Below are 26,843 nucleotides of genomic sequence, written 5' to 3' on the forward strand. Positions count from 1 at the left end.
GGGACAGTCCCCGGCCCGGCCCCCCTGCTCCCCCCGCTGGGGTGAAGCGGGGTCTCGGAGCCGCCGCTCATAGCGGAGCGAGCCGCCGCCGTGAGCGCAGCCCGGGCGCCCCGCAGCGCCAGCCGCCCGCCCCCACCGCCGCGGGGGGGGGAGAGCCGCGGGAGCCGGGGCAGCGGCAGGGGCGGCCCCGGGCGGGAGAAGGCGGAGCGGAGGGGGAGGAGGCGGCGCCGCCGCCGCCGCAGGCAGCACGGGGAAGCGGCCGGGCTGCCCGGGCGGGGAGGGCTGGCTCCGGCCCCTGCCCGGCGGGGCCATGGCGCTGCGGGCCCGGGCGCTCTATGACTTCAGGTCGGAGAACCCGGGCGAGATCTCGCTGCGGGAGCACGAGGTGCTGAGTCTCTGCAGCGAGCAGGACATCGAGGGCTGGCTCGAGGGGGTCAACAGCCACGGCGACCGCGGCCTCTTCCCGGCCTCTTACGTGCAGGTGATCCGGGCTCCGGCCGCGGAGCCGCCCGCCCCTGCCGGCGGGGCCCGCTACGCCAACCTGCCCCCCGGCGGCTTCGAGCCCCTGGTGCCCCCGGCTGCCTTCAGCCCCCCGGTCCAGCAGCTCCCCCCTCCGGCGGCGGCCGAGCCCTTCCCGCTGCCGCCCGCCTTCCCGCCCGCGCCCTACAGCGGCTCCTACCAGCCCAGCCAGGGCAGCGACGACGACTGGGACGATGACTGGGACGACGCCTCCACGGTGGCGGACGAGCCGGGCGTGCTGGGCGGCTCCTACCCGGACTACGACGCGGCGGGGGGCGGCGGCCCCACCTCGGCCCGGTACCGCCTCTCCACCCGCTCCGACCTCTCGCTGGCCTCCCGCAACAGCCAGCAGCCCGGCCACCCCCACCACCACCCGGGCGGCGGGGCCAAGAGCTCGGCCACCGTGAGCCGCAACCTCAACCGCTTCTCCACCTTCGTGAAGTCGGGCGGGGAGGCCTTCGTGCTGGGCGAGGCCTCGGGCTTCGTGAAGGACGGGGACAAGCTGTGCGTGGTGCTGGGCCCCTGGGGGCCCGAGTGGCAGGAGAACCCCTACCCCTTCCAGTGCTCCATCGAGGACCCCACCAAGCAGACCAAGTTCAAGGGCATGAAGAGCTACATTGCCTACAAGCTGGTACCCAGCCACACGGGGCAGCAGGTACACCGCCGCTACAAGCACTTCGACTGGCTCTACGGGCGCCTGGCCGAGAAGTTCCCTGTCATCTCCGTGCCCCACCTGCCCGAGAAGCAGGCCACGGGCCGCTTCGAGGAGGACTTTATCTCCAAGCGTCGCAAGGGCCTGGCTTGGTGGATGGACCACATGTGCAGCCACCCAGTGCTGGCTCAGTGCGATGCCTTCCGACACTTCCTCACCTGCCCCAGCACCGACGAGAAGGCCTGGAAGCAGGGCAAGCGCAAGGCCGAGAGGGACGAGATGGTGGGCGCCAACTTCTTCCTCACCATCAGCGTCCCCACCGGCCCTGCCGCTGCCCTGGATCTACAGGAGGTGGAGAGCCGGGTGGATGGCTTCAAGAGCTTCACCAAGAAGATGGATGAGAGCACCATGCAGCTCACCCACACTGCCAATGAGTTTGCCCGTAAGCAAGTCACTGGTTTCAAGAAGGAGTACCAGAAAGTGGGGCACTCCTTCAAGGGCCTCAGCCAGGCCTTCGAGCTGGACCAGCAGGCCTTTTCTGCCAACCTCAACCAAGCCCTTGCCTTCACCGGGGAAGCCTATGACACCATTGGGGAATTCTTTGCAGAGCAGCCCCGACAGGACCTTGACCCTGTGATGGATTTGTTAGCACTATATCAGGGGCATCTGGCCAACTTCCCAGACATCATCCATGTCCAGAAAGGTAATATCCCTGTGTCTATCTTTAATATGCCATTCAGTCTCTATCTCTCTGTGGTTAGATGTAGGAACCAGGAACTCCCGAGTGGTAATCCTAACTCAGTCAGTGTCAGTGGTTTTCAGTTAAAGCCTGCTGCATTTACTCAGGCAGAACTGTCACTGAGCTTAATGCAATAATACAAAAGTTTCATTCCATACCACACGCCCAGACTTTAGTGGGAGTTCTGCCTGGCTAAAAGCCACAGGTCTGGGCCCTAAACCAGTCGTCTTCATTTATAAAATGGGAATTAATACCTGCCTATGCTACGGATATGTTGAAGATCAGTGATTTTGTTTATAAAACGTCCTGCAAATGAAGTGGTATAAAAGCATCTGTTAGTATAATTAATATCTTAAAACAGTCTAACTGCTTTTTAAAGATTTAATCTGAAGTTACCTGAAAACATAATACAGTTATAATTCCTTTCACCGCAACCTGTCAAGGCACTTTACAAACAATATTTACAAGAACCCATTTAGAAATATTCCCATTTTCAAATGGTGAAACTGAGCCCCAGACCAAGAATGACTTGCCTGAGGTGTCACAACATAACCTTGTATTATGTACACTTTAAAGTGCAAGGTTTTGAATTAGATATTGAAAGCAGCTGGTGTCTTGTCTATTATGGCTGGACACTTAGGCCTGGTCTACACCTAAAACTCGAGGTCAACGTAGTTACATCATTCAGAGGTGTGAAAAATTCCCACACCTCCAACCCCCGTAGACAACACTGTCAGTCTAGCTACCGCCTCTTCAGTGGGTAGATTTACTACAGTGATGGAAAAATCCCTTTGATGGCTGTAGTAGATGTCTAAACTACGATGTTGCTGTAGCTATGGAGCTGTAGCAATTGTAGTGTAGACATAGCCTAAGGATCTGCTTCGGTGAGTGTAATAGTTTGCTGCAGTGTTCTAAGTTAAAATTTCGTATTCTTCCTCTTGCTGTCTCAGCAGGTTCTGTTCACTGTTGTCCTCCTAGCTACCACCTTCACCGTGAGATGTAACAGTATTTCTGAATGTTGTTTGTAAGATGTTGGGATTCATTGGTGGGAAAGAAACTACCCTTCAATAGAAGGCGTGGCCAAACCGGGCTCTGTTGCAGTTGAATTGTGGCTTGTGGAGCGCCCCCACCCTTCACCATTCTCCGCCTACCAGATGGGGGGAGCTTCTGTCCTGTGGTGGGGGTAGGGGCTTAATCAGGAGCAGGGAGCCTGGGCAGGGGCACCTCATGGGGCAAAAGCCTCAACCCTGGCAGGAACGTCCTATGGCTCTCGAACTTCTGAAAATTATCATATGTGGCTCGGAGGGTCAGTAAGTTTGGTCACCCCATCATATACTGTAAAAGAAGTGTGTAACTAGTAACATTTTTCACATACATAAAACTTTGTTATGTTATGCTTATTTAGATAACCTTAACTTTACAGTACAAACCCTATCCATACTAGACTCCTGACTCTGATAGGTCAGTTCCTAATGTATTCTAATCACTAAAGCATTCTGTATAGTAAGATGCAAGGCATTAATTTCCACCCACAATGGTAGAAAAGTTCATCTTTTATTTTGTCCTAAATGACATGCCTTCAAGTTTTTGCTTTCTAGAACAATGCCTCAGATCAAAGGCAAAGCAGTTTGATTTGAAAGAGATAGGTAGTCTATGTTGGAATCACTGATTTCTGGTAAAATCTGAGGAGCCAGAGTTCACAGGTATCACTGTAATACACTTCCAGCTTTGGTGCAAGGGCAATTTTTGTTATGTATCTTTTATGACTCATCTAAATCAGATTTGTTTCACTATAAAATTTTGGAGAGTGACAACATTATTTCAAGAAAGAGAGGGGGAAATTTATGCTAATCTTTTTGTTTTGGAAAATTCCCCTTGTTGGCATTACCCTCTGATTAATTTACACCAGCGGTTCTCAAACTGTGGGTCGGGACTCCAAAGTGGTTCGCGACCCCCTTTGAATGGGGTCGCCAGGGCCGGGGCCCACTACCATAGCCAAAGCCTGAGGGCTTCAGCCCTGGGTGGCGGGGCTCAGGTTACAGGCCCCCTGCCTCTGGGGCAGAAGCCCTTGATTTTCAGTTTTGGCCCCCGCACCTGGGGCAGTGCGGCTCAGGCAGGCTCAGGTTTCGGTCCCCCCTTCTGGGGTTGTGAAGTACTTTTTGTTTTCAGAAGGGTTTCCTGGTGCAATGAAGTTTGAGAACCCCTGGCTTCACCAAATGTTTTAAAGTCAAAAAGGTACTTTAGCCTGCTAAAGTGCATTTGTTTTGGAAATGGAGAATTTTAAAGTGAGGAATTCTATAACTAACTTAAAGGAATATCATCAGTTTGATTTTTTTAAAATTAGCTAAATATGTCATTCAGTTTTCCAGTAGAACACTGTTTAAGTAGTATGTACTGCAGCTTTCCTTTTTTTTTTTTTTTAATAGAGGTTTTTCTGCTGTGTTAGTATTTTTTTGGGAGACTCATGGGGCAAGGCCCAAAGGCAACACCACACATTAGTGGTCTCCAATCTTTTTACACCCTAGATTACTTGTTGAATTTAAGGGCAACCCAGGTTCTACCCTGACCATTCCCCAAAGCGCTGCCCTGCTCACTCCATCCCGCCATCTCTGTCGCTCACTATCCTCCACCCTCACTCATTTTAACCGGGCTGGGGCAGGGGGTTGGAGTTCGGGAGTGGGTGCAGGCTCTGGGCTGGGGCTGAGGGTTTCGCATTGTAGGAGGGGGCTCCAGGCTGGGCCTGGGGCAGGGGGTTAGGGTGCAGGAGAGGGTGATGGGTGCAAGCTCTAGGAGGGTATTTGAGAGCAGGAGGGTGCACCTAGGGCATGCTGGCCGCTTCTGGGAGCGGTGTGGGTAAATTCACCCTCTTGTTGAACTTGGGGAAGTTCAAGCAAATGAGCTTCTACCAGAATATTGCATGGGAACCACATGGGTGACCATAAACAAGGCCCTCATTCTGCAGTCAGAGCCACAGAGGAGCTCTGTGATGTCTGCATAGATCCAGTTGTAGGGTTGGGGACTATAACTTATTACTAAGTAAATGAACTGGAAAATAAAAAGGGAGACTTTTTTTCCTCCAGTCTTTTTGCTCTAATAATCTTGGGTTGTTTATAGCAAGGTGTAACTTTTTAATTACAAAGTATAATTTTAGATTAAGGTGATTTTTTTGGTTTTGTTTTAAGGCTGACAGTGGCCCTTTAAAGTCATAATAAGTGAAATAAAGAAAGCTGCCAGTATTAAAGAAGGTCCTGGGGCCAGTTTTGTTCAACATCTTTATTAATGATCTGGATGATGGGGTGGATTGCACCCTCAGCAAGTTCGCAGATGACATTAAGGTGCGGGGGAGAAGTAGATACACTGGAGGATAGGGTCCAGAGTGACCTAGACAAATTGGATGATTGGGCCAAAAGAAATCTGATGAGGTTCAACAAGGACAAGTGCAGAGTCCTGCACTTAGGATGGAAGAATCCCATGCACCGCTACAGGCTGGGGACTGACTGGCTAAGCAGCAGTTCTGCAGAAAAGGACCCGGGGATTACAGTGGATGAGAAGTTGGATACGAGTCAGCAGTGTGCTCTTGTTGCCAAGAAAGCTAATGGCATATTTGGCTGCATTAGTAGGAACATTGCCAGCAGATCGAGGGAAGTGATTATTACCTTCTATTCGGCACTGGTGAGGCCACATCTGGAGTATTGCGTCCAGTTTTGGGCCCCCCACTACAGAAAGGATGTGGACAAATTGGAGAGAGTCCAGCGGAGGGCAACGAAAATGATCTGGGGGCTGGGGCACATTACTTAGGAGGAGAGGCTGAGGAAACTGGGCTTGTTTAGTCTGCAGAAGAGAAGAGTGGAGGGGATTTATTGGTGGCCTTTAACTACCAGAAGGGGTTTCCAAAGAGGATGGAGCTCAGCTGTTCTCAGTGGTGGCAGATGACAGAAGAAGGAGCAATGGTCTCAAGCTGCAGTGGGGGAAGTCTAGGTTCAATATTAGGAAACACTGTTTCACTAGGAGGGTGGTGAAACACTGGAATGGATTACCTAGGGAGATGGTGGAATCTCCATTCGTAGAGGTTTTTAAGGCCCAGCTTGACAAAGCCCTGACTGGGATGATTTAGTCGGTGTTGGTCCTGCTTTGAGCAGGGGGTTGGACTAGATGACCTCCTGAGGTCTCTTCCAACCCTAATCTTCTGTGATTCTATGATAAGGGACTATGACACCTTGCCTACTTCAACAAAAGCATAGGTGTTTATAGCAGAGCTATTGGATTGGCTGAAAAACATAGTGTCTTTCTGTGTTTAGTCTTCTGCCTTAAGCAACATGCTACCCATTTTGCAATAAACCCCGAAAAGACTACCCAGTTGACATCCTAGAAGAGTGGGCAGGATTCATAAAGATGGGCTCCATAGTTACTACTTCATAATCTAGTCTCCACATAATCCAAAATGCATCACTCGAGTGGGGTGGAAAACTCATTACCGTGTTCTCCCCCTCCACAGTCTCCAAAAACAATCCTGACAAAGAGCAAAAAATGGGGTCTGCTGTACTTGACACACACCTGAGCAGGTGGAGACTCTAATCTCCTCCCTTTTGCTATTTGCTCGATAGATAGCTGCACATTGAAGTTTGGGGGCCAGGGCTTAGTGCAAGAACTCCTCTCACTGCTCCCTCTTTACATGATCGGGTGAAGATGTCGGGGGAATACACAAACTGGCTCACAAGTGTTCATATGGTGCAGAAATAAGTGCATGGTACAAACAGAGGTCTGCATGTACATTGCGTTTGAACACCTTTCAGTTGTCCTTTTGCACCACACAGCCTGAAGCCTAAGCTCTGAAAGAAAACCTCTCTATAACCAGCCTCCCAAGTGGTCCCCTGAGATGCTGCAGCAGTCAGAGCTCTAGCAGAGAGCAGTCATAGTGAGGGAAACTAAGGCCCTGTCTACGCTAGCACTTATTTTGACAAAACTTATGTCATTCAGGAATGTGAAAAAAATACCTCCCCGAGCAACCTAGTTTCGCCAGCATAAGTGGTAGCATGCACAATGCTGTGTTGACGGGAGAGCTCTCCTGTTTGCATAGACTGGCTACACAAGCAGTCTTACAGCGGCGCATCTGCATCAGTACAGCTGTAAGCTCGTTAGGATAGAAGGGGGCCAAAAAAGAGCAAGAATACTTAGGTGTGCTTCCTGTGCACTTTCCTTCATCTAATCATCTGGGGGGGGGGGTCTCAGCCTTTTTTGTGGACCAGCTCCAGGGATCTCTCAACGGTCCTTCCTATGCAGGGCACACCTAGTCTTCCTCCTGAGGGCAGCAACAGAGCCAAATAGTGGCGGGCAAATGGTAGTGGTCAAACAGGTGACATGAGACATGTCCCTCTCCTCCCCCAGACCTCTGCCGGGAGCAGTACAATTAAAAGATGTAGCAAAGCAGGTACCACTTGTATCAAGTCACTGCTATTGACTGTAGCATGATCTTACTACCTCCTGCTGCTGCCTTCACCAGTCCACCCTGATCTGAGGACCTTCAATAAATTCCTGAGGAAACCAGCATTCAAGACGGAGACGCTCACCATTGTAGCCATCAATAAAAGCAGCATGTACTATAGATCTTCCATAGATTTGAAGGGGGCATATCTGCACATCCCTATTATTCTCTCTCTCTCTCTCTCTCTCAGAAAATTCCTTTGCTGCCATCCATAGGTGAAGCATTTTCAATAGAGGTAGCTGTCTTCTGAGTTAGTCAGAGTATTTACAAAAGTGCTTGTAGACTTAGTGGCATCACTCTGACAGGAAGGGAGCTATGTCTATCCCTTCTTGTAGGACCTGGCTGTTTGTATTATCATAGCATCTAGGAGTCCCAATCATAGACTGGCACCCCATTGCGTTAGGCACTGTACAAAACAGAACAAAAAGACAGTCTCTGCCCTCAAGCCCTTACAGTCTAAGTAGAGATCAGCTCTTTTCAGAGGGAAAAAAAAACCCAGTAACAGACCCTTGCCATTTCAGACCCTAGAAGAACATAGATTTTTCATAGCAAGGGCCCTACCAAATTCAGCGTCTATTCTGGTAAATTTCACAGCTATAGGATTTGAAAATTAGTCCGTTTCATGTTTTCAGATGTCTACAACTGAAATTTCATGGTGGTGTAACCAGGGGGGTGCTGATCCAAAAGCTAGTTGTGGGAGGGGGATCACAAAGCTGTTGTATCGGGATTGCCACCCTCACTTTTGTGCTGCCTTTAGAACTTCCTGCAACTGTAGGAGGTTCCCTGAGATGGAGAGGTGTCTGATCTCCCCTGTGCTGCTGGGAGTGCTCCAGCTGGGGACTCCTAGCTGCTAGTCCCGCCCGGGCTGGGGAGGGAGAGAAGTAGCAGGTAGGAATTCCTATCTGGGGCGCTCCCAGTAACATGTGGGAGGTCAGATAGACCTCCATGAATCTCCTGGGGCTGCAGGAAGCTCTGGGGCTGCTGCCCAGTTGTGGAACTTCCTGCAGCAAGGGGAGGTACCCAGAGGTGGATGTGACCTCCCCTAGAGAGTGGCTGGGCAGGGAAAGAATAAGTCCCATCCCTCCCCAGCCCAGAGACTAGCAGCTGAAGCCCAGGAGCCCCAGGCTGGGGTGCCTCTAGCCCTGCACTTCTGCCTCTCCTCCACTAGCTAGATTTCACAGGGGAGGGCTTATTTCCTGGTCCATGACACGTTTTTCACGGCTGACTTTGTAGGGCCCTAATCATAGCCAACCGATCATGAAAAAAGCCAGTTAATGCCAGTATAATCAGTCATGTACTGTGGTTTCATAGACACTGTCAAACACAAAGTCCTCATGTCACAAGAGACATGAGAAGCTAAGAACTATATACTGGAATTTGAGACCATCAGTGTGTACATGTGTGCCTCAGGATTATGAATTCATATACAGATACTGTATTGCAGATTATGCATAAACTGTAGAACTTCTGCAAGACATAGTGGCTTATATTTTCAAGATTCAGAGTAGCAGCCGTGTTAGTCTGTATTCGCAAAAAGAAAAGGAGTACTTGTGGCACCTTAGAGACTAACAAATTTATTAGAGTATTATTATTATTATTCGTGAGCTACAGCTCACTTCATCGGATGCATTATATTTTCAAGAGTGATTAGTGGGTTTGGTTGCCTAATTTGAGACCAATTATAGTCTGATTTTCAGAGGGTGGGTGCTGAACCTGGCTGAAATTCAGGCCCGTTTAAGGTATCTCAAGTTGTGTACTCAAACTGGGGCACCCAAAATCCTTAGTCACTTATGAAAATGTAGGTCATTGTCTGAAATGGTGTCAAAGACAAAATCTCACACTGTATACAGGCCCTTGAAAAGGCAGCCAGTCTTAGAACTGGACACTACCTGAAAGGGGGTTTCAAAGAGGATGGCTCTAGACTGTTCTCAATGGTAGCAGATGACAGAACGAGGAGTAATGGTCTCAAGTTGCAATGGGGGAGGTTTAGATTGGATATTAGGAAAAACTTTTTCACTAAGAGGGTGGTGAAACACTGGAATGCGTTACCTAGGGAGGTGGTAGAATCTCCTTCCTTAGAGGTTTTTAAGGTCAGGCTTGACAAAGCCCTGGCTGGGATGATTTAACTGGGACTTGGTCCTGCTTTGAGCAGGGGGTTGGACTAGATGACCTTCTGGGGTCCCTTCCAACCCTGATATTCTATGATTCTATGATTCTATGACTTAAGCAATGCCAGCGTAGTGGGGTGTGGTACACACTTCAAGAGAAGCTCAATACAGGGAATGTGAGTAAGAAAGGAAAATAGAAACAGCATCAACTAACTGGAGCTTTTGTTATGCCATTAGCACACTGCCATCTAAAATGTGGCCTACTGCAGTGCTACTCAAAGTGGTGGTCCGCGGACTGGTGCTGGTCTGTGAGCCATCGGCTGCCGGTCTGCGCGCACATTGGGGAAAAAAATTGCCGGTCCCATACATCAGATAGCTTGAGAAGCACTGGCCTAGTGGATATAGCACTGGACTAGAACTCAGGAGACCTGAATTCTGTTTCCAGCTCTGCTACTGGCCTGCTGGGTGCTTGACACTTGGGCAAGTCACTTTGCCTCTTTATGCTTCCGTTTCCCCATCTGAAAAATGGGGTGATGATACTGCTCTCCGTTGTAAAGTGCTTTGAGAGCTGCCGATAAGCGCTATGTGAGGACTAAGTTATTGTATGATGATATTATGACAGATGCCAGTCCAGGCATATTGTATATAAAGTCGATAGAACTATTTGTGAGTAAAATGTAAGCATGTGCTTAAATGTTAGCAGGACAAGGACCTTTGCTGAAAATGACAGGTAGGTCTAGCATATCTTAGGATAGTATATACATTTATTTTAAAATGACTGAAGTTGAACTTTGAATGAAACTGCAAAGCAAACCAATCTAGCGTGTTACACATGGTTATTGCACAGCAGTTTATTTTTTCCCCTTTTGTAGGTAGAGGTAAAATGTTCAATAGCTGATATTTCTCTAGAGTTCCTTTCATTTATCTTGCTATCCTGCTCTCACTTGCAGTCATCACAGCTGATTTGAGGTACTTGTTTAGCCTTATACTGCAGCTTAGACTAATTAAACATTCTTACTGGTGATGGTACTTGTCAAATGTGGTATATTTACTTTTGTGGACTTTGAAATATTTCTTCTTTAATTAGCTGTTTCCATTGATAATGTACATTGTCAAGTGTACTTTTAATAAAAATGAGGCCTAGTGGCAGAAGGGAGATCAGTCATCACAAGGTAATCAGTGATAATAAATATATCTGCAGAGGTCTCTTAAATCTGTGTTTAATACTTATATCACAGTCGCACCAAAGGACCACAGTTGTGATTCAGAGTCCATTGTATTACGGGCTATAAAGACACTGCCCTGGCCCCAAAGAGTTTACATCCTAAGAAGACAAGTGACATTTGAAGAGTGGAAGTATGGGAAAGACAGGATTACAATTACATATATACAATTTTTATTTACATTAGGCATTTTAAAAATAGACTGTCATTTAACACCATCTGCTCTCTACATCATTAACTGGCTACATATAAACTGAATTAATGTAACCATTAAATCTAGGGAAAAAATAGAAACCATAGAACTTTTAAACCCCTTCATCATCACCTTTTATTATTTGCATGGTATCCCAATTGGATCTAGGCACGAGGATGATTTTACTAACCTTTTGCACTGAAGTATGTGTAGCAGTTTCCTATGAACATCACACCAGCCTGCTGTGACTGGAAGTGCACCCAAATTAAGCAATCCCTACCTAATCTGATCATTCAGTAATGAATCAAAGTGCTATACTATTTTAAATGGTCAGTACATTAGCCCTTTCAGCTTATGAGTCTGAATTTTTGAGTATAACTATTTACTTTCAATATCATTGTGAGCAGTGGATGAACAAGCAGGCATCAAAAAGAAAGAAGTCACACTTCTTAACTATTATGTCACTGCAGACTCTACGATGTCAGTGTGCTGAATTGGGCCCCCAGTCTTGCAGATACTTACATATGTGATTAACTTTTCCCACAAAAGCCTTTGCAGTGTCCAGGGCATAACGTTGTAAGAGTTATTTTTCCAACAAGAGGACATGGGGGTTTAAAAAACAAACAGCAAATGAAGTATCCTCATGCAGGACCAAGTTTTTGAGATGGGTGGGTATTTTTTATTTATTTGTTTTTTAAACCAGTGTCTGCCAGATATTTTGCAAGCAATTGTAACTTGTAAATTGTAAAACTGTCCTTTGAAGTGCAGGCCACTTTCCTTTGATGAAAGATAGAACTCCTCTTATATTTTCCACCTTCATGGAGAAAAGCATCATCTTCAGTTTAAAAAGTCTGGGTGTACATATTTTGTTGGGTAGATCTGAAGAGGTAAGTCACTTTTTTCACCTTGTAGTGTTGAAGATAACTTGCTTCCTTATCTTTGGGTATGTGTACACTGCAGCTAGATGCCTGTGGCTAGCCTGTGCCAGCTGACTCGGGCTGTTTAACCGTGGCATAGATGTCTGTATGCTGGGAAGAAAAGGAGTACTTGTGGCACCTTAGAGACTAACAAATTTATTAGAGCATAAGCTTTCGTGAGCAACAGCTCACTTCATCAGATGCATTTGGTGGATTTGGTTGTTTGTTTGTTTTTTTTTCCCACCAAATGCATCCGATGAAGTGAGCTGTAGCTCACAAAAGCTTATGCTCTAATAAATTTGTTAGTCTCTAAGGTGCCACAAGTACTCCTTTTCTTTTTGCGAATACAGACTAACACGGCTGCTACTCTGAAACCTGTATGGTGGGAGAGTCTTAGAGCCCAGGCTACAGCGCAAGCCCAAACAGCTAAACTGCAGTTAACCAGCCCCTTAGCCCAAGCCCCACGAGCCCAAGTCAGCTGGCATGGGCCAGCTCTGGGTGTCTTAACTGCAATGTAGACAAACCCTTTGATACCAAAGCTTGATTCTAGGTTAGAGTAGTAATTGGTTCCTTCTTAGTAACTGTGCTGTCAGTTTTTCATTATGACATCTTTGCTGTATATTCAACACTGAAGGCTGAGAGAGATTTTCTGTTTTGAACTTAAGGCAAAAAAACCTATTAAGCATTTTCTGTTATATAATAACCTAGTTAATGTACAGAATATGCAAGATGTTCATTTACTATGAGCAAATTTCTCTAATCTGTGCTGATGACATTAAGCAAATAGTCTGTCAACAGTGAAATCCCTTGTACCACTTCATACCTTTATTTTGAAGTGCAAGAGGGGAGTATTCCTTTTTTTTTTTAATTCCATTTTAAGAAACTAAATGGGAACTGTAAAAGGCCCTTTGATGATATTTAACTTCCACTGCATTGTCTGAGGGATTTCAAAGTACTGTACAGATGTTAATGAATGTGAATCCTCACGATAGCCGTGTGAATAGCTAATAATTCTCTTTTAATATGGGGAAGCTGACTATAGTGGAGGCTAAAACTTGATTATTATAAACCCATGTACAGTATCCCAAAGCACTGAGCAGTGTGAGGCGCAACATGAAATTGACATAATTCTGGATGGTTTTACTGCTTTTGGAGTACTGCACGGGTGCAGTAAAACTGTCTAGAATTAGAGAGACAAGCTGGGTATGGTAATCTTATTGGATTGGTGAAAGACAAGCTTTCAAGCTACACCTAACCCTTCTTCAGATCACAAGAGCTCTGTGTAACTCAGAAGCTTGTCTGTTTCTCCAACAGAAGTTGGTCCAGTAAAAGATAGACAAAGTGGGTGAAGTACTCTCCAATATCCTGGAACTAACAGAGTTAGAACAGCACTGCAAACATTGTCTAGAATTGGATTAGTTTTGGGCTCTGTTGGTTGGAAAACCTATGTAACAGAGGAACTGGAGCTCTCTGTAGACTCGGGAAGAAAATAATGCTTGGTCTCCGAGTAGCAGCCGTGTTAGTCTGTATTCACAAAAAGAAAAGGAGTACTTGTGGCACCTTAGAGACTAACAAATTTATTAGAGCATAAGCTTTCGTGAGCTACAGCTCACTTCATCGGATGCATTTGCTGAAGTGAGCTGTAGCTCACGAAAGCTTATGCTCTAATAAATTTGTTAGTCTCTAAGGTGCCACAAGTACTCCTTTTCTTAATGCTTGGTCTGTTTCAGTGGACTTTTTTTTTTTTTTTTTGCAACTTTAAGGACTAGAATTATGATATCTGTATAATGTCTTCACTTTTGCAGTAATTGCTTTCTTCGGACCTTATGCTCACGAAGGAAGCTGTGCACTTCCAGTGGAGAAGGGATTTTAAATCCTTTACGATGAACAATGGACTGTGAATTTGGGGTGGATATCATGGCTGCTGTTACTGAGGAAACTTAATATGCAGATTCAGGTAGCTCTTCTGCAAAGAATGAGCAGGCACTTTAAGGTTAATTTGCTCTCAGCCTTTGCAGAGAGGTCGCTTCTGCTCTCAGATTCTTCTAGTGATTGGAATGAATACCTCACATAAAAAAACCCACTCAGTTGTCCCTCAGAGTGAAAGGAAAATCAAACTTTATGTACACATTCATGGGCTACCAAGTGTTTTGTCTTTTCAGAATGCTAGGCCAGGCATTGCAGTAAAATAGTCTGAGGGTTTGGATCCTTGATAAGAAAAAAGTGAGCCTGTTTCAAATTGCATTTTTCTTTTTTGCAGCCTTGTATATAATACTGTAAAAGTGATATGGTAAATAAATGAATATCTGTGTTCTCCCTATGTGGTAGAAATGGACTTATTTTAAATGGCTTGTTATAATATAAGGAAGGCAAGGGAAAGAAGAGATTAGAGTTCAAGGTTACCACTTTAAAAGCACACTATTCAGTATTCAAAGAGGAATCTGGGAAGCCTACTGTTAGCCCTGCAGATTTAAAATAAGGGTCAGTTTGATGTCATCAAAAAGTTGTATTATTTTACTCTAATAAATAATCCTCCAAGTTGTCTTGCATAGTTTACTTATTAGATAGGGATAAGGGATCATTACACAGACCTTTTTATTTTCACAAGATTTCATAGTTGTAACCACTGAAAGATATTCTTTGTTAAATTTAGAGTTTCTTCAAAGACCATCATGTTTTCTGACTCTCATTTAGTTTGCTTTTGAGAGAGCAGTATTTCTGAGGAACCTTTGTACTTCTGCACAGACTCATCAGGGAGGATTTCCTACTGAAGCTCATTGACTCGTGGACTTCTCAAAGGAGGCATTCAAGAATGTGGTCCTTGTTTTTGCCATACTTTTCATTGATACAAAGGCCAGAACATTCAAACTCCTCTGATTTTTCCCAGCTCTGTCATTCTGTGGCCACTGCCTTTTTCCTGCTCACTCAAAATGTGTCCATTGGTTGTTTGAAGTTGATGTATTATCTTGTTCAGAAAAGAGCACTGAGTTAGTGATTGGTTGGTCCTCTTGCCTGGCTTGGATGCCACACTGATAGTTTCTTTAAGAACAGCTAAGATAACACTTGTGACAGTGCTGTTCTCCATAGGCCTGGTTAGTGAAAGATCTATGGTCTTGCATGAGATGCAAAACATGCAACACTCAACTATTGTTTCTTTTCCTCGCTTACTTTTTTCTCTGATTCCAGTTTAAAAAAAAAAAGGTATTGCATAAAATAGCAATAATGGTACCATAATGCAGAGGATGATATTCCTATAGCCCTTTCCTTGTTGGAACTCTGCCCCTACTTCTCATGTTACATACCTTTTGTACAGTTAGTTGTTTTGAAAAGAATCTCTAATTTGAAGAGTAAAGTAAGGACTTCACTTGATTGATAAAGATCTGATATTTGCTGAAAACAAACAGGGTTACAATAAGCAAGCTGACCACTTTTAATTTGTCACTTATCTCTGGCTCATGTTGAAATAGATCTTGTTCAAATTATCTGTCTTTATCTATATTAGCAGAATCACAGCTCAGTTGCCAAGATAAGACAGAAATATTATGGTCAGAGGTCCTTAGTGTGTGACTTGATCAGTTCTTACGACCAGAGTTTGGTGGGAAAGTTTAGGAATACCAGCTGTTGGTGATTTGAGAGTAGGTACACTTTCCTGTAAGTTGGTAGTGAACCAAAGATCCATCATGCTGTCCGAAGATATTCATTGCTGCTTCAAGTGCTATCTTTCGGAGGAGATGTATACCCACTCACTTATGGTTGATCCCATGATCCTGAACAGTTTGTATTGTTGCTGTATGCTGTTAATGCATTATTGTTTTACCTTACAGGTGACTCTTTCAGTGGTGAATGATACAGTCTCTGTATAGCTCGTGCACCCAACAGCATTTCTAATGTGATAAGGACCCTCCATGTAAAAGGAAAAATACTTATTTTTGTCCTGATGTGAACAATGTTCACAAAGGTTTTCTTTGCTTTGAGAATTATATTGTCTCTTCCTCTTCTGCTCACAGCCACAGACATTTGCACTGCAAGCCCTTTTACTGTCTCATTCCACTTTCTTTTGCTGTCTCAGAGCTTCTATATGGACCAGATGTTGCCACTTTTTGTTATATGTTTCACAGCTGGAAGCATTTCTGGAAGGAATTTTAAATTGTCAGTCGTCTTGGCTGCTAGTAACATAATTATAAATCTTCCTTATTAAATCCTGTTACATCATTGCATTCTCTAGTCTCCTCTTACATTACAATAAAACATCAGAATATGAGGTTACTGGAACCTCTGGTCCTTAAGGCAGGGGTCTCAAACATGCGGCCTGTGGGCCATACTGCGGCCCGCCAAGCCCCACGCCCCCCAGAGTTATTTTCTGCTGCCACCAAGCTCCCCTCCCACTCTACCTCTCTCCCCCACAGCGCGCCGCATCCCTGCTCCTCTGCCTACTTCCAGGCGCTTCCCGCCACCAAACAGCTGTTAGTGCTTTCCAGGAGGGAGCGGGGAGCCGCACGCTCAGGGGAGGAGGTGGAGAGGAGTCGGGGCAGGGGCGGAGATTTAGGGAAGGGGTTGGAATAGGGGCAGGGAGGGGTGGAGACTTTGGGGAAGGGGTGGGAAGAGGTGGGGCAGGAGCGGGGCCTCATGGAAGGGGTGGAGTGGGGGAAGGGCCTGGGGCAGGGGTGGGGGCTTTTGTATCTTTATATGTAAAGGTGTCCATGATGCGGCCCTTGGGCCAATGTACTTGTCCTCATGTGGCCCTCGTGGTGATTTGAGTGTCAGATCCCTGCTCTACGGAGTATCCATTGACTATTTAGCACTGGACCTTGGATTGATGATTACAAAAAATATCATTTGCATCTTTCCATCATTTTTCCCCTCCTTTTTTCAGTTCGGTGATGTAGTTTTTTCTAGTGCTTTTGATCCATGCCTTCTTTGCTATTTGAGGGCTGATCCTAATCCCTAGAACTTGAATTCATAGCTGGATAACAAAAGCTCAGTTCACTGAACTAGAGGCTTTAGAAGCATGAGCAAGTTTTTATAGATTTGTAATAGTTGGAAGTAGAAAAAATATTTTGGTCATCTAGTCCATCTCTCCTGCTAATAATCCTATACTTTGGATCAATGGTACTATACACCATGAAATGGATTACATATTCTATTACACACACAAAAATACATTAAAAGAATGTTATGGTTGCAAAATTAAGCACTCAAAAATTAGGAAATGCCAAAATTAATATCCGCACAGCCATCAATTTGCAGAAATTTAAATCAGCTCCATTGTAATGTCCCTCTTGCTAATATACTAATACTGCTATTATATTGTACTGCTATGAATATATTTCATGTTATTCTCTGTGCCATACCTTAAGGATCCTAACATCTTGATTCTTTCCCCCTCCCCCCATACACTAAGCAGAAGTCTTCATGTCCTGATGCACCTTAGCTCAATGACTTCTTCCAGACTTTTTTTTTTTTAAAGGTGTGTTGCAGCCCTGCCGGATTGCTAAGTGTGCCTGATGATGTTCTTTTCTTTGCCATCAGCCCCAAATGTGGCTATATAGCAGTGTTATAGGCCTCAATCAGTTCTGCAGTTTCATCTGCATGAGTGGACCATCGCATTGTTATGCAAAGCCTCATTGTAATTAGTTAGGCTCTTTTCATGGGTCCACCTCTGTAGATCCAAATGGGGCTATAGTGGTTTTGAGACCCCTTCGGCTGAAATGTGCTACATAATTGCAAGATATTATTACTGAGAATGCAAAAGCAAATTAATTTTTGTTAGGATTAATTTCACTAAGCTCAGTTTTAACAAATTACTATATTATTTATAGAGTGAATGTCAGTTTGCTTTATGCTTAATACTGTTCAAAAATAAATAGAACCTTTGTTTTTGGTAATCAAATAGAGATCAAACTGACTTTTTTCCCTTTTATTCTTTTTAGGTTAGTTGAAGGCTAATTGCTTTCTTAGTATATTACTCTAAATCCATGAATTTTTAAAAAGCAAGCAAGTTTGTGTGTAAGGATATGCACTCATTACATATATTGCTGACCTAGGGCTATAATCTATTCTAGATGTTAATGGAGAATTCTGACATAGTACCTGCATGAATCCTGCTGCATTAGGTGAACAATATCAATTATGCTAAAATTTTTACTTAGGTTCCTTTTTCTAATTGTATTTTGTTTTTAATAATCAATAGAACTTTAAAACTCTTTACACTTGTAATATTTTCTGGTTTATGTGTTAACTATAGATATAGAGAAATTGTATTAATGTGGAATGGTTTGAGGAGAGCATGTGCTATACAGTGAGTTTTTAAAAACTAGCAATACTTATGGCTCTTGGTATGTAAGGTTTAAAATCAAATTGGAAGATAATTATTTGGATATTATGTCTCTCACATAACAATATTTCTCACATTGCAACTACAGTATGATCAGATTTCAGTAAACAATTCCATCTTGCTTCTTTTTGCACAAGCTCCAACTTACATTCCCCCCCACCCCACTGAAAAAAGTGTCATTGCTTGCAAAGAACGCTGAAATCAATGAAGATTTAGGAGTATATTCTACCTTGGAAGGGGACAGTGTATAGGCATAGGCGTGCGCTCCATAGCTCGCTGTGCCTCACATACAAGGTGTTTGGTTTAGTTTTTTAGATGGACCAGGGTAGAGTGGGTATGAAACCAATGGGTTGTTTTAGGAGCTGATTTGTGGGCCAATACCTACCTCTTCATTGGTATGCATTATGTATGTGAACTACTGCAGCTCTGAAGTTGTAGGAATTGGTGCAAAGCAGCTGTAATACTACTACTGGTATAACTGTGTTGCGTATGGTGTGGATTTTTCACACTCCTGAGCAACGTAATTATACTGATATAGGTCTGCAGTGTAGACCATATCCAAGTATGTCTAGTGGAAGTTTTCCAGTTCCAGGAACAGTATTTTAATCTGTTTTTATTGATAGTTAGCCTGACCTGGTTCTGTGTACCTTGTCCTGTATTCACCTGGGTGAAGGAGAAAGATACTAATATCTACTTCTGTATTTCTTAGCTCTTAAAGGGATATATTGCAATAAACTTTTACTTATGTGTGTTAAGTATTTAACTCCACTATACAGAACATAAGAGCTGAATGGTATATTTGAACACTGACTTCTGTATGCTCAAGACTTTTCTATCAGCATTCATGTGTCTAGTGTCTTGCAATATTTTGTTTTGTTAATGGAGGTGTTCTCTATCTTTCTCTAAAAAGCATACAGACTGATTTTTAAGATATTGAAATATAAATACAGTATTTATAGCCGTTCTGGGTTTGATAGGGCACAGAACCCAACTTCAGCAAAATAAAATCTTAGAGCCTTTATAAAAAAAAAACATGGCTTATTTTTAGCTACTTTCTTCATTATCTGTAATCCAATCAGAAAAAGTTGTTTCCCATGATTAATTTGAAGTATTTAGAGCAACTCTGTATTGGTAAAATCCTATGACTACGGCTACTTATGGTATGTCTACACTACATTGGCTACAGCAGCAGAGCTATGGCACTGCAGCTGTACCGCTGTGGCACCATAGTGTAGACACTTCCTGTATTGACAGAAGGGGTTTTTCCATTGGTGTATTTAATACACCTCTCTGAGAGGGGATAGCTAGGTCAACAGAAGAATTCTTCCATCTACCTATCTGCATCTGCAGTGGGGACTAGGTCAACCTAACTGTGCTGCACAGGGCACAAAATTTATCCCAGCCCTGAGCAATGTAGCTATGTTGATCTAATTTTTCATTGTAGGCCAGTCTTTAGATATAGATCTCAAAGGCCCTGCTCCTACTGCAGGGATTACTAAAACTGTGGGTATGACATCTCTACAATTGATTTTTTGGAATCTCTCCTTTACCTTCTATAGCAGTGGTTTTCAAACTTTTTTTTCTGGAAACCCAGTTGAAGAAAATTGTTGATGCCTGCGAACCAATGGAGCTGGGGATGAGGGGTTTGGGGTGTGGGAGGGCTCAGGGCTGGGGCAGAGGGTTTGGGTGAGGGCTGCGGGGTGGGGCCAGGAATGAGGGGTTCAGGGTGTGGGAGGGGGCTCTGGGCTGGGGCAGGGGGTTGGGGTGCAGGAGGGGGTCAGGGCTCTGAGTGCAGGCTCTGGGCTGGGGCCAGATATGAAGGGTTTGGGGTGCAGGAGGGGGGTTGGGGGGGCTCAGCTGGGGCAGGGGTTTGGGGCGCAGGCTCTGTGGTGGGGCCAGGGATGAGGGGTTTGGGATGTAGAAAGGGGCTCCGGGTTTCGGGCGGGGGTCTCAGTGCTGGGGCAGGGGATTGGGGCATGGGAGGGGGTCAGGGCTCTGGACTGAGAGTAAAGGGTTTGGGGTGCAGGAAGGGGCTATGGGTTTGGGGGGGCTCAGTACTGGGGTTGGGGGGCAGGGTTGGGGCGTGGGGTTCTCAGGTGGCTCCAAGTCAGCAGCACAGTGGGGGTGCTAAGGCAGGCTTTCTGCCTGTCCTGGCACCACGGACGGCACTGTGCCTCGGAAGCGGCCAGCAGCAGGTCCAGCTCCTAGGCGGAGGTACACAAGCGGCTCCGCGTGGCTCTCGCCTGCAGTCAGCGCCCAAACGGATGAATGGGAGTTCAGATCCTGTGCTCAGGGTGGGGGCTGTGCGCAGAGCCCCGTGGCCCCCCGCCTAGGAGCCGGACCTGCTGCTGGATGCTTCTGGGGCGCAGTGCGGTGTCGGAACAAGTAGGGACTAGCCAGCCTTAGCCAGGCAGCATCACCAATGGGACTTTTAATGGCCAGGTTGGTGGTGCTGACCAGAGCCACCGTGATCCAGTGCCTTCCAGTACTGGGTCATGGAATGTGTCATGACCCATAGTTTGAAAACCACTGTTCTATAGCATAATAGTTTGGTTTCAGTGTTCTCTTTCACGAATTTGTTTAAATGTATTAAACTTTTGTCACTGACATCAGTTCCTCTTTTCTTTAGTTAAACTTTTGTAAGAAAGCACTGATAAGTTTGTCTACATATTTTTGAGAGATAGAATATATAGCACAATATTACTGTGTTTACAGCTGTGTATCTTTACAACTCATGAGTTTTAAGTTATCCTAAATACAAGTTTCTAGAAGTGAGAAATGCCTGAGAAATAGGTAATAGCTACACTGCAGATTTAAGTACACAGCTGCTGTTGTGTAACAGAGAGTGAGTGAGAGAGAAAGGACTTTTTGTACGCCAGAGAATTTGAATATATTGGTGAAGTACAGTAGCTAAATCTATAGGCACTCTATTTAGTTCAATATTCCCTTTTTGTTCTTTATACAGGAGCCCTTACCAAAGTAAAGGAGAGTAAGCGGCATGTGGAAGAAGGGAAGATGGAGGTCCAGAAGGCTGATGGTATTCAAGATCGTTGTAACATTATTTCTTTTGCCACCTTGGCAGAAATTCATCATTTCCACCAAATTCGAGTGAGGGACTTTAAGTCACAAATGCAACATTTCTTAAAACAGCAAATACTTTTTTTCCAAAAAGTGACACAAAAGTTAGAAGAAGCTCTTCACAAGTATGACAGTGTTTAATCTCCTAACTTTGAATTGTGGACTGTTCAGAGTATGAGAGTGATTTAAGCAGCAGAGTAACAATCGCTGTTGTGGAGGAACTGTTGCCAGCTGTTGGTGGTACAAGAATGGTTTTGTGTTCATCTGGAGTCCCAGCTGAACCTCTAATTAAGTAAGAAGGAAATGGTTAATATGGCTATGTAATAGAAACAGTACCACACATTGTAACTAAGTTATACTGTTTATGCCTACACTACCATTGTAACTTTTTTGAAATAATGATTATACTATTGCCTTATTGCTTTTTGAAGTATGGTATTTTAGTGCATACTTTGTAGACCTCAAAACCGTTTGGGTCTTTGAGGAAGCTGGCTAGATAAAAGCCTGCTTCAGATGCCTTTTTATTGTCCTAGATTTGGATTTCCTAAATTCAACCAATTCTCTGTTTACAAACTCCTACTAGAGCAGCTATGCGACTTTGTGCCTTTAGACTTTTTTGATTTTTCCTTTTCTAGTAAGCCACATTTTTATGACTGAATGAAGGGTTGGTGCCTGTGACAGGAATGGATTATGAAATCTCATATTCACTGAAATAATCAGCTGCCACCATCTAATTGGCACAGCAGATATTGCCCTGTGACAAATGTTGGCTGAAAAAGCAGGATTTAAAATCAATTCACACTTTCTTGTAATAAATAGTCTTCATTTTCAATTCTGTTTGCCAGAACCTTAAACATACAAATGAAGAGTACAGCACCACTGTATTCCCTTTCTTACCATGATTACATAGTGAGGGGTTTTATGTTAGAATACATTATTGTGAGTAGACACTTGGAGAACTAATCTAATAGAAGCCGAGGATTGAAATGTATCAAGGGACTGTGTATACAGGCTAAGTGACTAGCACTTGTTTGTGTACTTGATAGCTGGAGATGATTTGTTCATTGTTTCAGTGTAAATTCAAATACAGACCTATGTGGTCAATTGAGACTCCACTGTGATTCACTGGTTTACGAAGTCACAAATTTGCAGGGATGTTCAATGGTATAAATGGTTTGAAAGCAGTCTTGGCTGAACTGACTAGGAAACAGGAAGCATTTCTTATATTTATAACACCCATTTAGCAGTTAACTATTGTCTTACTTTTCTGTATAAGGATTTTTGCAAAGTTGAGAGTTTTTGTGTGTGTGTGTGTACGTACACATACAAACACGGTCTCAAAACTGTTATCTGATCTAAACCAAGAAAATCAGTCTAAAATTTATCCTTAACCTACCAATTCACTTTCTGAAGGTCACTACGAGAAAGTTTTTCCTTTATCTTGTCTCCTTACTATAAACAAAAACCACGGAACCTGAATTTAATACACACACAAACACACACCACACCCCTGTAACCAAACAAAAGCCAGGAAACTAAGCAGTCAGGGGATATTGTTCAGATGGAGTACAAAATATTAACTACCCGCATCTTAGAAATCCAGCAGTTATCTGACTGGATCATGCCAACTTTAATAGGTTAAAAACCCCACTGTTGTTAGATGAAGAAACAAAAAATAAAAAAGCAAGCAGCTACATTTTCACAAGATTTATTGCAAAATGCTTTTGGATTGCCCTGCACTGATGGTTAACAAAAAGTTATTTCAGGAAGAACTTTGCTAATGCAGTGATACTGATAAACAACGAAAAAAATCACTCTTTGCTAAAATAAAAGGACAACCAATAAGGAAATAAACTGTTTACAAGCTTCTAAGAAAATTGCAAACAATGTTGAGGAAATAAAAAGTATTTGACATGGTCATAATGCTGACTCACTATCCTTAACCTTCCTCATAGTACCTCATTGTCAGGGTAGTGATCTCTGAACAATAGCTGATCTGATTCCCAGATATGGTTTACTACGTTCTTAAGACAGTGGTGGGTTAGGTTTGGAGTTTCAGTCTGTGCTTGGTTAAGCCAGATGCTATTTTAATAAATATCTATATGATAATTATATGAGGCTGTAATCAAATTTATTCCACTTGAGCAGTTAAAAGACTTTTCAGAAAATTACCTTGGTCCAGTTAAAGATTTTAGGAACTTAACAGTACTGAAATGGTCATATCCAAGAGAAAATGAAGCTGTTATATTATATGCAGTACAACATTATCAGAATGGTACAGTTTCCACAAATAAACTGTCATGCCCTTCCTCTCATTCTCTCATTGTTAGTTTTGTTATGTTTTTTGGAAGGGGGACATTTTAAAATTTGACACTATAAATAAGACTGAATTGAACCCTGGATCTGAATCTCTTCAGACTTTGGAAAGATTCAAATCTAGGTCAAAACTTTGTCGTTTTGGCCCATTTTTGTGTAAACCTTTTGTAACTTTTTAGTTAGTTGGTCTTAAGTGAGAAAAAAGGTTGCTTGAATATCTTGGTTGACTAAACTCAGTGACAAGCCTTTTTTTTTTTTTTGGTTAAGTATCCTTACATTAGAAAAAGGGAAACAAGAATACACTTAATTTTTACTACTTATTATGAGGATTCCAAACTCAATTTAATTTAAAATACCTTCTCAAGTGAAGTAGTATCATAGTGAATAACTGTCAATGAATCTCTGAACACTGAAGGATGTGGTCCAAGGCCCAAATGTACTCAAGCTGGATCTATATTTTTTGGTGGGGCCCTGGATTCTGTGCACTCTGGTGCAGCAAACTGGAAATCTTGCAGCAGCTTTTTAAAATGAAATAATTGAATTAAATATGGAATAGAACAAGCCAGGACAGGAGCCTCTGTTTAGTGTTAAATTAGAAGTTGTTTTACAATGTCTCTGCATTTTCAGTTTTTGAGGTGTCAGATATTTTTATCAACAATACCTAACTATTGTAGAATTTTATGGTGGGGGTTTGGCAGCTAGATAGGGGACAAATAGGACTTTTGGCTTCTATGAAGGTGTTGGGGGGCAATGTGGGATTGTGGATAAGTGTGAGTGCTATGTATCCGTTCAAAAATTACCAACAGTGAAATGTTGAACACTGTTGCCATTTTAATGGTCATCTTCAGGAGTTAACAACCTGTTAATACAAGTTGGGCAACTTGAACCTCAGGGATGCTTGCAAATTCAAGACAACCTCTTCAGTTTATATTCTCTGCACATTTTTAGGTTTCTTTACAACCTTTAGGGTCATACAGGACAATCTGTTTGACAGACTTAGGAGGGTTGCACAATCCAGCCTGCAGAGATCCATAGGAAAGCTCTCAATGACAATACTTCAGCTAAGTATTTAAACCTAGAGGAATGAAACATGAAAGAGGAATGAGTAACCTTTGCAGCTTCTCAGGCCCCTAAATAAAAGATACTCAAGAGGGGTTCAGTCCATAGCTACTCCTGGATTTCTGGTACAGCAGAAGCATTTCAGAAAACATTGTCAAAACTGAAGTATTGCATAGAAAACTGGATTATTTTTAGATGGTTAAATACAGTGAAAATATATAAATCTTTTTTTTTTATAGGCGCTGCTGACATAGCCTGACTTTCTAGTCTAAGACCGTGTTTGCAATAGCTTATAACTTTACCAAGCTTTAACTGTTCATGCTGAAAGTTTCCAAGCTCTCCCTCAGCCTGAATTCTTTTGGAAAACTTCAAGATAATTGGTTCAGCTGTTTATCACAATGAGGTTAGGGGAAAATGTGTGGTTTTGCCCATGTTAAAAAAATTCTGTAAACAGTTTTGTTCACAAGCTCCAGTGTCTCAACTCTTTGAAGCAAGAACTTGAAATCTGGCAGGGAGTCGGATGTTCCTCTTGCAGTTCCAGCAAAAATCCCCCCACATTTGGCTAAGTTATAAACCTCTATAATCCCAGCTTGCACTTGCTCAGTACAGACTTGTTAAGAATTTGGCAGCTAAATTTCCCTGAAGATTCCATCTGCACTGGGCATTTTCCAACCGAGGATGGCCTGTGCTGAGCAAGACTCCTGCAATTGCTTCTCCCAGTGGCCAGGCAGTGCTGTGACATGGCACCAGACACAGACTCTCCTGTGCCCTCAGTGCCCCCACACTAGTGCCCAGGCAGTGAGAGTGTAAGTAGTGTGGAATATTGAGGGGTGAGCGCCTAAATTCCCTGTAATCTACATGGCCACGCAGCAGCCTATTTAGCGCCACGCAGGCGCTCAGGGAACCCGCCCAGCTAGGACCTGCTGGGGGAAGGGTGGCCCCTCCCCCGGCCCCAACTCAGCCCCGGACCTGCTGTGGGAGGGGCAGCCCAAACCCAGCCCCAGCCTGGAGCTGCTGAGGCGAGGGCAACCCTCCCCCTGCCCAAACCCAGCCCCGGCTTGGACCTGCAGTGGCCAGGGGGAGGGGCGCATATCCCATTGCCCCAGCCCCAGAGCTGCCGTGGTCGGGAGAGTTGCCTTTCCCCCCCTAGCCCAGGTGTTGCTGCTGGGAGAGGGAGCTGGGTATAGTCCTTTCTCCCCACCAAAGCCCCTGAGCACCCTCTTGCACCCCAAACTCCTCATCCCCAGCCCCATCCCAGAGCCTGCACCACCAGCTGGAGCCCTCATACCCCTGCACCCCACCCTCTGCCCCAGCCTGGAGCCCCCTTCCCCACTCCAAACCCCTCGGCCCCATCCCCACCACATGTATACCAGTATGAAGGTGATGTGTCACATATCACCTCTATATTGGTGCACATAAAATTCATTCTGCACATGTGTGGGAAAAATTAGAGGGAACACTAGTAAGTGCCATATCTTGGGGATGGTAGCAATGTACGATCCTGGAATGAGGAGCTTGGAGGTGTGGAGGACTGGGATGAGGAGCTGATGGGGCAGAAGATGGGAAAGAGGATAGAAGGGAGAGACAAGGGGCAGAAAGGCTGTAACCATTAGAACACACTCCTCAGAGCCTGAATTTGAACTCAGGATTCCTGAGTCTCAACGTTCTTCTGCTGTCCACATAGTATGAAACTACTGGCAACATGCTACTAAAGGGAGGTGAAGTACGTAAGGAGGACAGCCTACTACTGCTATCAGTTACTCTGTTAGCTCAAATGGCAGAGAGCAGTGATGTAGACCTAAAGTTTCTAACTCTGCTGCTGATACTCAGATTTTAAGGCAAGAAAGAACTATTATGCTCATCTAGTTGGACCTGCATAGCACAGGCTATAGAATTTAACTAGGTGCGCGTCAATATAGTTCCACATCATGGAATTTCTGCTTTTTCAGTTTGCTTTTCTTAAAAACCTAGGAAATTACATACAGAAAAATACCTTACATTAAAATGATGTTAAGGTCAAATCAGGCACACAAAGTTAGGAATGCCAGAATAAAGGTTTCAATTTTAATTTCCCCCCTTGTACACACATTATGAGACATGATCAGATACTATTTTTTCCAGAGCCCCTCCCGCATTCAATGCACAGGGTGGACCGTGCTCTGAATTAACTAGAGTTGTGTAGTTAGACTTCTACCAGTAGAACTTCTGCATCATTTGTTGCAG

General features: G+C 44.1%; 1 protein-coding gene across 1 annotated transcript; it reads left to right on the top strand.

Moving 5' to 3' along the window:
* Positions 1-135: 135 nt before the first annotated feature.
* Positions 136-23,555, top strand: SNX18 (sorting nexin 18). The gene is made up of 2 exons (XM_038403021.2): positions 136-1,874; positions 21,133-23,555. The coding sequence occupies exons 1-2, from the start codon at positions 311-313 to the stop codon at positions 21,384-21,386; spliced, it is 1,818 nt and encodes a 605-aa protein (XP_038258949.1). The 5' UTR covers positions 136-310; the 3' UTR covers positions 21,387-23,555.
* The last annotated feature ends 3,288 nt before the right edge of the window (positions 23,556-26,843 follow it).

The sequence above is a fragment of the Dermochelys coriacea genome, chromosome 5, assembly GCF_009764565.3.
Source record: "Dermochelys coriacea isolate rDerCor1 chromosome 5, rDerCor1.pri.v4, whole genome shotgun sequence".
Classification (NCBI taxonomy): Eukaryota; Metazoa; Chordata; order Testudines; family Dermochelyidae; genus Dermochelys; species Dermochelys coriacea.